Here is a 14,401-nt window from a genome sequence, read left to right on the forward strand (position 1 = left end):
CATTGCTTATAAAGCCTGCTTAAATAAGCCTCTCATTTGGATTTACGGAACTGTATGCAATTATTGAAGGATTTTAAAGTAGGCAATTAGGAGCATAGATTTTTAGCTAATGTAGTGCCAACAAACCATTCCATCAGCACAAAGATTTATGCTTGTGACACCCCCTCCCCAGCACTTCAGAGAGCTTTTGGAGAAATCCAGAGCAGTTGTCCGAAAAGGAGAGGTGGGGTTCCTGCTGCACAAGCTTAAATTCCTGTGCAGATGGGACAGTTACTACACTGAATACAGGCCAGAAAAAACTGCCTTAGACCGAGTCAGGCCATTGGCCCATCTAGCTCAGTACTGTCTCCAGTGATTGGCTGTGGCGCTCCAGGCTCCAAGCTGAGGTTGTTGGCTTGTTTGGTTGCATGATATCTGCACATGGATTCAGAAACGACAAAAAAAATGTTCTCTTATGTGTGATAGCATATAACCAGTATGGCGTAGTGGTTAGAGTGTCAGACTGGAACCTGGGGGACCAGGGTTCAAATCCCCACTCAGCCATGAAGTTCACTGGGTGGCCTTGGGCCAGTCACTGCCTCTCAGCCTAACCTACCTCGCAGGGGAGGCGGAGAGCTATGTATGCCTTGGAGAAAATGGTAGGGTATAAATGCAATAAATACATAAAAATGCCTGCAGAGGAAAGCAGCAATTACAGAAGACATTGACATGTTACAAGCATACTTGAGTCTACTCTTCACTTCCACCTGAAAGTATTGTTCTGTTGTGTTTCGATCCATGTTTTCTCTCATCCTCATCAAGAGATTTCTGGGGTTGCTGGCATAGCAATCTGTGATGATTGCTCTGGGTGCCTGGCTCATGAACTCTTTTTACACAGTCAATTTATCATGAGATTACAATTCTAGAGACAGGGAAGTAGAGCACTGATCAGTGGGGCTTTTACATTCATTGCCTTCTGTTGCCTGTATCCAAAAGAATTTGGAGTGATGCTATAAACAGAGTTCAAGAAGCAGTGCAGGTTCCCTCTTGTGTTTATCTATTTGTGAACAACAGGTAAATGTTGTTTTTTGTTTTATACCCTTGCTTTGAAGCCCTCACACACTATGGAGCTTTAAAAGTTACAAAACAGATCTTTAAGGATCCAATCGCAGACCCAAAGATAAACATAACATTGCATTTGTGACCTTGCGTTGCAAGCACAATTCCCTTTGTACAGTGAACCTATACGAGGATGCAACAAATAGTTTGAATGAGAAGACAAAAAAAAAGTATATTAGACTTTTAACTTCTCTTGGCATGCCTAAGTTGAAAGCCCTAATTTATTTGCATCCTGTTTTTTAGTTGCATGCTGATGTCTCTTTCTGAAGAGCCCAAAGTGACGGAAGAAGAAGAGCCTCCCACAGAGCAGGACAAAAGGAAAAAGATGGTATGTGCCCAGCACTTCGAGTGTCAAAAGATGTAATTTAGCCATGCATAGACCAACTTTTTTGTTCCTCGGTTTAATTGCTATCATGTCCGTAGTTCCTTTGGATTCTACAGAAAACTAGAACCATATTTACACACACACAGAGAGAGAGGGGGGGCGAGGGAGGGAGACTTATAGAAGAAATTAGAAGATTAAGTCTGAGGAAACTCAAAATTTACCCAGAGTACTCTCTAGAATTCCTTGGATTGTTTGACTTTGGAAGAGCAGACCATTGCATACCACACTACACACTGCTTTTGAAAATCCCCTCAGTTTCAAAAGCAGTTCGCTGCCTGGCACAGAGAGCCACTATTTGAACAACATAAGCCCAGTGTCCCTTTGGGTATGCTGAACTGGTTGCGCATTTCATTGGATCCTAGAACGCTGCCATTTGGCCCACCATTCAATCGCTTGTTTATTTCATGAAATTTATACATTGCTTGGTTGTAAAAAATAATAATCTCAAAGCAGTTTACAAAAAGATAAGACAATAAAATCAACAACAATTTACAACCTTACTTTAAAACTTACTAAAGTTAAAATACTAAAACAGATTCAAGTTACCTCAGATATTCTGTTGTAGGCTTCAGTTTTCATGTAAAACTCTGGGGGCCCTTCCTCCTTTGCTTTCTACATACCAAATTGCCAGTATATTTTGCTCTAAACATTTGATAATTAACACTACCATTCTTAAAAGTTACTAAAGACTTGGCTTTCCCCATCATGTTCACATCTTAATTTAGCACCTCCAGTGCCTGTAACCTGGAGCAGGGAACTTAATAATCTAACATTTTGCTTTTAAAAAACAGCTCAGGGCAGTTTATGACAGACTGAGGAGTTATTCCTCACAAACTGAGAACAACTTACTCTTGTTTAGAATAACTGCTTAGAGTTAATAGCTTTTAAAAAAAATAAAATACAATAGAGTGTTGAAAAAATGTGAAATACAGTGGTACCTCAGGTTACATACACTTCAGGTTAAAGACTCCGCTAACCCAGAAATAGTGCTTCAGGTTAAGAAATAGTGCTTCAGGATAAGAACAGAAATCGTGCTCCGGCGGCACAGCAGCAGCAGGAGGCCCCATTAGCTAAAGTGGTGCTTCAGGTTAAGAACAGTTTCAGGTTAAGAACGGACCTCCGGAACGAATTAAGTACTTAACCTGAGGTACCACTGTAATGGCTTGGAAATGATCAAAAGTAAGGAAACATTTTATGCACAGAGGATCTTCTTTAATTCATGTGTGTATTTAGAATAGTATAAACTTACATCAATAAATAACAAAGAAAAGCAAGATAATTGATCCCCTTTTATATAACATTCAAAATATAGGGCACATGGATAATTTAGTATGCAGTTGATTAAAAAAGCTACACATATGTACACACACAATATGCATACTTATATGTATATGGTCTGCAAAACTTGCAAGAATAAGATTATAATTGGGGGGGGGGGAATACTAGATAACTGGTGATAATTTTATTGACCAATGGTTCCACATAGTAGGGACTAGCATTTGGTTCATTCTCCCTCCTCTGAGTGAGCAGCTGGTGTGAATTTGATGCTCCATGCTAGCAGAGACCCAGAAAACATGATTCTGTCCTCTGACTAAAGGGGGTAGGAAGATCACATGAAGAAGTCCTTGTGTGTGGCTCGGCAAGAGAGCTTGCTATCCTAGCAACTGAGTGCTAGTCCCAGCTCATAGGGCAAGGAATAGGAATGTTCATACTCCCGTTTGGAACAGAAGTTCATCCTGAGGCTAGTTTGCTTTCACGCCCAGTTTTTAATTAGGTTTATTTCAAATCATTTGCCTTTCCTGATTATGAAGTTTGTGGGAACCACCAGCTATAATGATAGGCTAATAGAACAAGGAAGGAGTCAGTGATTGTCATGTGGGCACCAGTATCACTTGAGATTTGACCACTGGCCCCCAAACCATGGGTATCCATACGCACTTGCTTCACTGGTCAATAATACTTTACAATATATCCAGTTCCTTTAAAGAATGTGTTCTGCAAAAGAAGGGGTGGGGAGTGTTTGTTTGTCGTTTAATATTATCTCAAATACCGATGGTGTTCCTCACTGCTGAAAAATCCAGTTGTGTTCTCTCAACACAACTCTGTCATCCACAAATTGAAACTCTGCTGTTCTAATTGGCCCTGCACATGACAGGAATAACATTCCTGAAAAGTAGAATTTTAAAAGTTTTACTTGATAATCTAAATTGAGTTTCAGGGTGCTCATTCCTATATTTCTAATGGCTTCACACTACAAAGTGTTACTGCACATAGACAATGATCAGAAATACGATGGAACTATTTTAGGATTCCATATTGAGACACAGCCATGCTTCCGTGAAGTGCATGTAGTTGCTCTAGATTCTGTAACCACCCAATGAGTCACAGATGTCCATATTATAATTAAGCAAGATACAGTGATTAAAACTATAAATTAAATCCAGGGAGGTTTATGGTTTTGTTTCTATGGGAAAAGATGACTCACATGAGAAAAATAAATACTGTCTTTGCTGGGTTGTTTAGAGGGATTCACAGCTTAATCCTAGACATGTTAGCACATAAGTATGTCCTGCTAAATTAAATGGAACTTACCTCAAAGTGGGTATGCATAAGATTGCAGCTTCAGAGTTAGATATGTTTTACTTATAAGCCTATAGCTTAACAATGTTACAGCAGTATGAAGCACTAATCATCATTAATGAAGAATAGAAGCGGAAGAAAGACATAGTCTAACATGCAGGAATAAACGACATATTTTGTATACGACAGAAGTAAGGCAAAGGGAGAATATTCCCCTATATGAACGACAAGAAATAGAAAATTACTGTCCAGGCTCATTAATGGAATTCTTTTTTCTACTTATCAAAGGTTCTAATGAGGTTTGTGGGGTTTGCTGAAAACTTGGCTGGTATTACTAGGTATATTACACTTGAACTGCTGACACCAACACAGAAGGGAACAGAGAAACAGAAACTGAGTTGTGAAATGTCTCAACTTGTGAAGTTAGACTGTAGTACTTTAAAGTTTGGTGAAGAATGCCTCCTGTTGGCTAAGTGAAGAGCTATCACAAACCCTAGAAATTAGAATGACAAGAATTCCATTTTTTTTGTCATAAAGTTAAAATCATTTTTCTTTCTACGTAAGTAGATTTAGTGACTGCTGAGCCACTTAAAGTCACAACGCTTCTTTGGTTTTTGAGAGCTTCTTCTGCTTTCTCGTTGAATCTGATTAGTCTGAATGGCCTTGTTTGTGATTAGAATTAAGATTTGATCTGATTGGTGGTCCTCAGCAAAATTTCTGGGAGCCATTTTAGCACTGAAATCCTAAATCATCACAAATTGTATTCATAAAGACAAAAAGACATTTGTGTGCTGTGAATGTTTATTATGCATTGAGTTAGCTATAGTGGTACCTTGGGTTAAGAACTTAATTCATTCTGGAGGTCTGTTCTTAACCTGAAATTGTTCTTAACCTGAAGCACCACTTTAGCTAATGGGGCCTCCTGCTGCCGCTGCGCTCCGCCGCCGCACGATTTCTGTTCTCATCCTGAAGCAAAGTTCTTAACCCGAGGTACTATTTCTGGGTTAGTGGAGTCTGTAACCTGAAGCGTATGTAACCCGAGGTATGACTGTATTTGATTTCTATTCCACCCGCTTTCATTCCAAATGAATATATCATAATTTCAAATTTTAAAATACATATATCTTGCAGTGCATGAGCACACACCAAAAGGCCCTCAGCTACTAACGTGATTTCCAAGTGGATGGATTTAGATGCCAAAAACCACACAGTAGCCTCTTCGGAATTTTACTCTGTGGCAGGTACAACCATATGAGTAAGCAGTCATTCACAACCTCTGACTCATACAGCAAAACCCTATCATAGCTGTTCCAAAACACATGCCCAAAAAAAAATGTGTTTTAACACTTAATCCAGCCATGTTGTGTGATACTATTAGAACCTCTCCTTATGATAAGCACTTAAGGGGCTATTGCCTAACTCCCAGTTGCCTGAATACACTCTTTATTATGTGTTTGCAGTTGATTTGTAGTTAGAATTTTTCAGCTGGTTCAGAGTACATGGATTTTTATGCTGAGATTCCGAGGCGAAAACTAGACACTGGGTACAATTGCACATTGCCATGGCTTGCTGTGAATGCACATGGCTTAGCAGTGCTTGCTGCTGAATCATTCCTGTTTTGTTCCTCCCTTTCTTGGCCTGGGAGCCATGGCTTGAAGCACAAATCTTGGCTTGCCATGGTGTATGAACCTGTGTTCATGGTTTGTTTCTCTGCAAACAAACCAGAGTGCCAGGCCAAGATTAGTTATTGGCTTACATGGTTTCTTTTAGAGAAACAAACTATGAGCATTGGTACACATGCCCTTATAGACAAAGGCCAAGGTTTGTTCCTTCCAGTTCAGTGAAGGGAGGACAGAAATGGGAGCGATTCAGCAACGTACTCACTGGTTGTTCATGATAAGCCATGGTACAGTGGTACCTCAGGTTACATACGCTTCAGGTTACAGACTCCGCTAACCCAGAAATAGTGCTTCAGGTTAAGAACTTTACTTCAGGATGAGAACAGAAATTGTGTTCTGGCGGCACAGCAGCAGCAGGAGGCCCCATTAGCTAAAGTGGTACCTCAGATTAAGAACAGTTTCAGGTTAAGTACGGACCCCCGGAACGAATTAAGTGCTTAACTCGAGATACCACTGTACTTCACAGATTCTGTCATGGTAGGCAATGGCATAGGAAAGACGAGGAAACTCAGGACTGCTGCTTTTTGTAAGCTCTAGTTCCAGTCTTCCAATTCCTTATATTGTAGTAGAAAAAAATATACCGTATTTTTCGCACCATAGGACGCACTTTTCCTCCTCCAAAAATGAAGGGGAAATGTGTGTGCGTCCTATGGTGCGAATGCAGGCTTTCGCTGAAGCCTGGAGAGTGAGAGGGGTCGGTGCGCACCGACCCCTCACGCTCTCCAGGCTTCGCACACCTCTCTGCAAGCAGCGGCAGCCCAGCGCTGGGCTCCCGCTGCTTGCGGAGAGTTGCTTGCATGCTCAGGCCTGCGCGCGCTGAGCTCAGCGCGTCCAGGCTTCGCGGACCTCTCCGCAAGCAGCGGGAGCGCTCCCGCTGCTTGCGGAGAGATGCCAGCATGCCGAAGCCTGGGCGCGCTGAGATCAGCGCGCCCAGGCTTCGCGGACCTCTCCGCAAGCAGCGGGAGCGCTCCCGCTGCTTGCGGAGAGTTGCCAGCATGCCGAAGCCTGGGCACGCTGAGATCAGAGATCAGCTTGCGGAGAGCTGCCTGTTTGGGCCCTGGGGTCGGGGGAAGCTCGAGCTTCCCCCGCCCCTGCCCCGCGCCTGGGGGGGAAATAATTTTTCCCCTTTATTTCCCCCCCAAAAAACTGGGTGCGCCCTATGGTCCGGTGCGCCCTATGGTGCGAAAAATACGGTAATCTTGCTTTTTAGAACCAGCAATATATATTAAAAACCCTATTTTGTGACTTAATCTTTGTTTAGCGTAATATGCTTTGAAAATCTTTAAGAACATGCTGATTAATCATAAGCAATTTTTATTTTCAGGATTAAGTAGCATTACATTATGAATTGTGGTTTGTTTAGTCCCCCCCCCCCCATTCTACATTGTAATACACTCTAATTGAAAAATACATTAATGACTGAAATAATTTGTCTCTTTGTAGTAATTGATTTCAAAGAGTATAATTAGGTTACCTCTCAGTTATTGACATGAGATCACCTAGAATAAGTTTTGGATTCATTAAGCATGAAATCAAATCTCATTAGCGTCGTACTTCATTTGAATTTGGACGTTTTCGATACATTCTTCATTGAGTGTAAATGATATAAAATTATTGTTCTGCACTTTTTAATGGGGGCCAGTGTGAACCGTATATATTAATGAAAGGATGGAGACTTTGGGGTAAGGGTATTGTTGATCTCACCTGGGGCGAGGAAGCATTTTATAACTCTTACATGGATTAGATGATCAAATCCTGGCTTAATAAGCTATACATACACAGAGCCAACTTTAAAGTTGTGAAACGAGGAGCAAAGCAGTTGTGTGTTGGGTCCATAAAGCTTGTACATGCCAGGATTTAATCATCCAGACAAGTATACTAATTTTATTTCTTACATTTTAGTCAAGATGCTCTAGAATTAAGGAGCTTTATATTGCCTTTTTGAAGGTGCACTCCCCAAAGCAAGTCCTAAAAGGAGGTTGCTGTATGTGTAAACAAATATAGATTTTTTCATAGATGGTACATTATAAAATACTGACTGTGTTTCCACCTGATAGTGCATGTAAATTATGCTAGAACATAAATTTATTAATTCAGTTCTCCAGTGAAATTGGTAGTTTATGGGTTTTTCCCCATCCCCTAACAGCTTTACTGCTTAGCAGCAATAAAACTGCCAAAATACAAAACTATGGAGCATTTAAGTCAGCAGTGTAGAATTACAGGTGTTGTTTTTATTAGCATGCTATATTTGTATGCCATCTTTCAGCAGGAATATTCACAAAATAGTTCATGTAAATATGTTGAAAACTAAAGTATAATATACAATAAATTAGAACCAAGGCTAGAAACAGCAATACAAATTTCTGAACAAAAGCCAAATTATCAGTCCTCCCCCCCAAAAAAGCTCAATTTACCAATAGCCAAAGTTTGACAGTTTTCAATAAGATGCAAGAGAAATTGAGGTCGCATCCATACCACACATTTAAAGCACAAGGCTCAAAAAAATCCCGGGATAGAAAAATTCCCAGCATCCTTATCAACGGACAGTTCCCAGAATTCTTTGGGGGAAACCGTGTGCTTTAAATGCATGGTGTGGAAATACTGTAATTCAGGGTCCACCACAAAAAAAGCCCTCCTTTCACCTCACAGCCAAGTAAGACTTGCTGACGGTAAAGCCTGGGCACAAACCCAAGTTTGTGATATCTGTGTTGTGTTGTTTCACTAAAGACAGTCTTTTTAGTGCTAATGTTTTACTTTAAACATTTGAATATTCTTTGATTAAACCATAATTATAAGATACGAGCAAAAATAGGCATTAAGTGGCTGTGTAGCCAGACAAACTTTCTAATGGAGTAAAAAATAAAAATGCAACAATACACCGACTAATTGTACAAAATATTAATTATTAATGTGATTTTCAAATTGCTTTTCTCTAGGATACTTAAGCACTTGGGACTATTTAGTCTCCTTGCCTCAGAGACATTTGCGATCTGCCTAAATTTCTAAAACCCAGTTAAATATTAGTCTCTTGGCACTGATGTTCATTCCACGGTGCAGCTTGTTGTGTTCTTATGGAAATGAAACAGCAGCGGCAGCCATTGCCACAAAGTTAGTTTTTAATTCCCCCCCCCAAAAAAGCCTCAAATAACATAGTCAGGCATCATATATTGGAGGTGAGCCCCTCCTAAAAGCACATGCAGAGGGGGGTGGCGATGGGTGTAGTTATTACTTACTTATTTCTATCCTATTTGTATGCCAAAACGGTCACCTCACATCAACCCACCACACCAAGCAGTCAGTGCTTTTAACTAACTGCTAGATACACTGGGTTGTATCCAAATGTGAATAACTGGGCATGCGGACTTGACTTCCATGAACGCAGTGGAACTTCCCTCTCCCTGCTCCCCCACCACCAACTTTTGGGGGAAGTTCTGTGGAGCTTGCGGAAGTTGTTCCAAACACACAATGAGTTTTTTGGCCACAGCCCTTAATCTGGGAAACTGTACATGGCTATAACATCTACATGGGACTCAGGTGGCGCTTTTGTCTAAACCACTGAGCCTCTTGGGCTTGTCGATCAGAAGGTCAGCTGTTCGAATTCCCTCGACGAGGTGAGCCCCCGTTGCTCAGTCCCAGCTCCTGCCAACCTAGCAGTTCGAAAGCACATCAAAATGCAAGTAGATAAATAGGTACCGCTCTGGCGGGAAGATAAACGGCGTTTCCGTGCACTGCTCTGGTTCGCCAGAAGCGGCTTAGTCATGCTGGCCACAGGACCCGGAAGCTGTACGCCGGCTCCCTCAGCCAATAAAGCAAGATGAGCGCCGCAACCCCAGAGTCGGCCACAACTGGACCTAATGGTCAGCGGTCCCTTTACCTTTTATAACATCTACCTTTGTAATGCCAACATTAGCTTTGTACATTTCCACGTTGATCACTTTTATTCTGCTGGATTCTGGAAATACGATAGCTTTAGTAAACTTCCATTTTAACATTTTGTTGGGATGCAGCACAGCTAACTAAGCTGTTCTATCAAGGAAGCTGCTGCCGGCTAAAAATATTTTGGAGAGGCTCTCATAATTAGAAAACTGCTAAGGTTGGTTAAACTAGTCTGACAGAATAAGTGATTTCTTATTGTTGCCTAGGGAGATGAGATACTATTAATAAGTTGACAGTTAAACTGCACAGGATGAAGCAGGGCTACAGTACTATCCCTATTTAGGTCTTTGTTCAGACAACAGTACTGTGACAGGCAAATAATCGTTAATTTGATAAAGTAGTACATAACAATTTGCAGAACAAAATTGCAGAATTTAGCAAATTATTTTTTTCAGTTGCTCTTACATGATTAAAAAGAAATATATATCAAGACAGCTCTTTTTCTTACATCCCATTCTCTGGTCCCAGTACTCTAGGGCCAATGGCACCATAAGGTACACTTCACAGGGGAAATTCACTTTTTGGCATCACAGAAGACAAGAGTAACGTTGGACGGGGGGGGGGGGAGAGACACGAGCAGGTCTAGAATCAAAACTTCTAGTTCTGCAAAGTGACACTCTAACCACACAACCACAGGAACAAACAGGAGAAAGGATTAAAGAGCGTGCAATCTCAGAAAAGAAAAGAATTTGAGGATGGGAAAGATTTGGAAACTTTCTTCCAACAGAGCTGTTCTTTATTTCAAAAGAGTAGAAGAAAACAGAGTTTCTTGACCAGTAATAGACAGGTTCCAGGCTTTCCAAGCATAGAGCATCTATATTTGTTTTTGTTCCTAATATTGCAACTTTCCATACTGTAATTCCTGTTAACCCTTCAGTTATATCTTATTGATGTTTGTGGTGGTGAACTCACTTTTAATTTTAAACCCAATCCCAAACCTTGGACACAGACACTACTATTAATTCATTATAAATCACCATTGTAAATCACCATGTAAGCTTCTGTTTGAAGGTATAGTTTGCTATTTTAGAGTTTTCTTCAAGTTTCTCTCCTCTTCATTGAATGATTTGGGGGAGGGTATATTTAAAATCAGTCAATCTGTTGTAAATGCAGTTTTAAAAAATAGCTAATGTTACATGACATAAGGTGCTTTTCTCAAACAGAACTTTGCAATTTATGTTCTCAGGTTCCCTGTAGATTTCCCCATAGATTTCTCTGAACAATATCTTGCACAGTTAGAGGACATGGTTGTTTTTATGGCTGAAGGAGATTCTTCAGCAATTACTTGGGAAGGTGATAGTCTCAATTTCCATAGCAATTCTGTTTCGTAGTTGAGGTCTTGAAACTTGGTATTTTCTAAACCTTCACTTTTGAAATGTTGCCAGAAGGCACTGTGTGTATCTCACTGAGCACTGGAGAATTGAAAGAGACTCTACAGCCTTCAAATAATAAATATATATGTTTATAATCAGAGGGAGAAAGATCAGTCAGACCAATCTGAAAGTAAAACTGCTTGACGTTTGGGCTGAGGCTGCAGCTCTGTTGATGTGCAGATCTTAACACCTATTTGCTTTGCCTCACACTTTTTTAGCCTGGGTATTCTGAGCTATTTCTTGGTGTAGCATCTGTCTGAGTTGGCTAATGAGAAATTTAACAGTGGTACTTAGGCTTTTAAAATTTCCTGAGAGAGGTAAAACTGCAAAAATGAAGATATCTGTCATTTGGGGATGTGTGCAATGTTAAATTAATGAGCACTGCAGCTAAAGATTAATTTCAATAGATGAAATAGCAGAGTTCCTCTTTGGAAGAATTTGGAACGGGCAGATGTAAGAATTGCAGAAAACAAAAGCTTTCCCTTTTTTTTTTTTACTCCAACTTAGATTATAAAATAGATGAATGAGTCATCGTTGCCCTGGGTTTGCCTGCTGTTTTCATTATTATATATTGTTCTTATCTGTATCCCACAGCTTGCACTGAAGGATCCAGTACACTCTGTGTCGCTGCAGCAATTTGTATATGAGAAGCTAAAAGCACAACAGGAATTGCTGGGAGAACAAGGCTTTCAGGCGCTCATGGAAACTGTGGATACAGAAATAGTCACACAACTCCAAGACTTCTTACAAGGCTTCTGAAAAAGCAGAGACAAAAATTTCTACTTCTCTTTTCTTCACTTCAACATTATAAGGGCAAACTAAGCAGCCTTACATCTAACTGCAAAACCCAGCTTTTAAGAGAGAATTTCTTTTGGCAGCTACGGAAAAAGAGGCTATGGCGCTGGATTATTGTTTTTTCCAATTAAGACAAGATTGAAATAATAAATATAAACTCTCTTCTAATTAGTTTTACATGCTTGTTTCACGAAAATGCAATTTGCATATGGAGTAAAGGTTTCCGCACGCGAGAGGCTGTAAAAGCAGGTGTTTAATTTACTGTTTGTAGAATGGCCGTGGCTTTGATCTTTCAATCATGTGCTCCTAACACTTAAGAAATAGTGGCTACAGATACTTTTTTTCTGTAAGGATATCAGCTCTCTTAGACTGCCTTACACTTTTGTTTACTATTCAACTTGTAATAAAATGTAAGGTTTGAAGAGTGGAGGGAAGGAATGTGAGGTGAGCGAGCCCTCAACTGAGTCTTCAATTTAAATAGTATAAATAGTGGCTAAGGGTATTCTAAGGGTTTCCTCTATGGGGAGTTGGACGTCTTTTGCAAAAAAAGAAAACCAATAAGGTCATCCAAATGTTTTGAATTTACTATGTTGATTACCTGTAGAATGTAAAGGTTTAATAAATTTGCTTTTGTCTTAGCTCCTCAAAAATGATTTTGATTTAAAATGTAGCACATGGACCCAGTGGTGGATTCTCTATGTGTGAGTTCAAAATTGATTGCCTGGTCTCAGGATGATGGGAGGTGAATATATTATACACCCTAAATGAACATGGTGCTTGGGTATATGTATCCTGTGCCTCCTTTAAAGTGGTTAAGTGTTGTGAGATAGCACTTAATATCTTCTGGCTGATTCTGGGAGAATGGGAATGACAGACCTCAAGTCTATCTGGGAAAATGAAGAAGGCTGCACATCAAGGAAAGGGAGTTGAGAAACTTGTACGTTCCCAGAACCTTCATTCCATTTCCTCCTATCTCACTTCCTAATCTATTTTAAGAAGAGGCTTTTTTTTTTCTTCTTTTTTTTTTAGGCAAGGCTTCTTAAGTCTACCTGTTCTCTATTGTAAGTAATCAATTTTTAAGGAAACAAATCAGGAATATGTGAGCAAAACATTAGTATGATACTTGCTGCAGGAAGCTGGCAACTCTATGCAACTGTGGGGAGCCAAGTTTGCCATGTAAACTGTAGGTTACAAAGTGTACTAGAAAATAAAACCTGATGTTTCCAGAATTCAGAAGAGTAGAATTTCAATTACATTTTCCAACGATACCCCACTTCTTTCTTATTCTCTAAGACTGCATAGAACTCTTATCAGTAATTCAGAGGCAGTGCCTCCTTTAACACACTTCTTGTAGCTATAAAGAATAGAAGTGCAGTGAATTTTAAGAAGCAATATTGCCATATTGCATTCCATTGTGCATCTCCCATGACCTTAGGTTTAGTCAGAGATTTATATTGCAATCCCTTCTCAGGAGTTATTCTCATTGAGCTCAGTGGGACCTACTCACAGGTAAGCATGTATAATAAGATTGTAGCCTAAGGCCAAAAAAAGTTGCTAAATCCAAAATAATATTAACATTAAGATACAATTAAATGTGTTATAAAATGTTTTAATGGTAATGCAACCATTAGGATTAGGAAATTTCACAAAATGTACAGCTTTAAACCTGACTGAGTTTGGGTACTAAAATAGCTGCAACTAAATTTTGGAACGTTCATCCCCCCTTCTCTGTGTGTGTGCTCATGATGAGAAATATCATCCCTAGACTCACAGCTCCCATCAGTCCCAGTCAGCATGATCAATGGTAAAGGATGATGGGAGTTGTAGTCTATCAACATCTTTAAAGGTCTTCTCATAAATGATAATTCCTTCTGCGAAAGAGAAAGAACCTTTAAGTAATAAACCACAGAGTCAAGTGATGTGGTGCATCCTGAATCTCAGAAAGGCAGAATTTAAAATGATGGTTTCATAACCATAACCAACAACAGACTCCTTCCATTTACATCTGCCGAATATTCTTGGCCTACAGAGTTTAAAATTGTCAATATTCATGTGTTTATTCAATCAATAGGCCTATAGCCTGCTTTTCCTTTTGAGAGCTCAGAACTTCATTGGGCCGCCATCAAGTATGACTTTTTGATTTGTAGGGATTAGTGGCTGATCAGTGGAAATCTCTCCTTTTCATAGACATCCCTAATAAATCCCACCTTAATTAAGAAGCCATATTGCTGCAAAATAAGAATGGTGGTAATTTCTCCCTATTATTCTGAGTGAATGCTGCAGTGATCTTCTAGATTCTCCCTCAGAGTTCCTTGCATGTAACCCCTCCATATTAATAAGCAGGGTTTCTGCATAACAATTAGATGACTTAAAAGTTCTCCGTATTTCATATTTTTGATGTGATCTGGCATCTGTAAATGGTCCTACAGTCCATGGAATAAAGTAGGGAGAGTGCCTGTTTGAGCAACAGCCAACTCAGCTGCTACTGAGGGGGGTGCTTGGGGAGTTGGGGCTACAACTGTGTGATGCATTGCCTCTCATGCATTTTTATTTCA

At 40.0% G+C, this 14,401-nt stretch overlaps 1 protein-coding gene across 4 annotated transcripts in view; it reads left to right on the top strand.

Moving 5' to 3' along the window:
- Window positions 1-12,484, top strand: part of IPO11 (importin 11) — a 76,799-nt gene extending 64,315 nt beyond the window's left edge. For all 4 annotated transcript variants that reach the window (XM_053408582.1, XM_053408581.1, XM_053408579.1 and 1 more), the window contains exons 29-30: window positions 1,342-1,426; window positions 11,646-12,484. In XM_053408582.1, coding sequence (XP_053264557.1) covers window positions 1,342-1,426; window positions 11,646-11,810 — 250 coding nt within the window. In that variant the 3' untranslated portion in view covers window positions 11,811-12,484. The remainder of the gene's footprint in view (window positions 1-1,341; window positions 1,427-11,645) is intronic.
- Window positions 12,485-14,401: the final 1,917 nt, after the last annotated feature.

The sequence above is a fragment of the Podarcis raffonei genome, chromosome 11 (assembly GCF_027172205.1).
Source record: "Podarcis raffonei isolate rPodRaf1 chromosome 11, rPodRaf1.pri, whole genome shotgun sequence".
Lineage (NCBI taxonomy): Eukaryota > Metazoa > Chordata > Lepidosauria > Squamata > Lacertidae > Podarcis > Podarcis raffonei.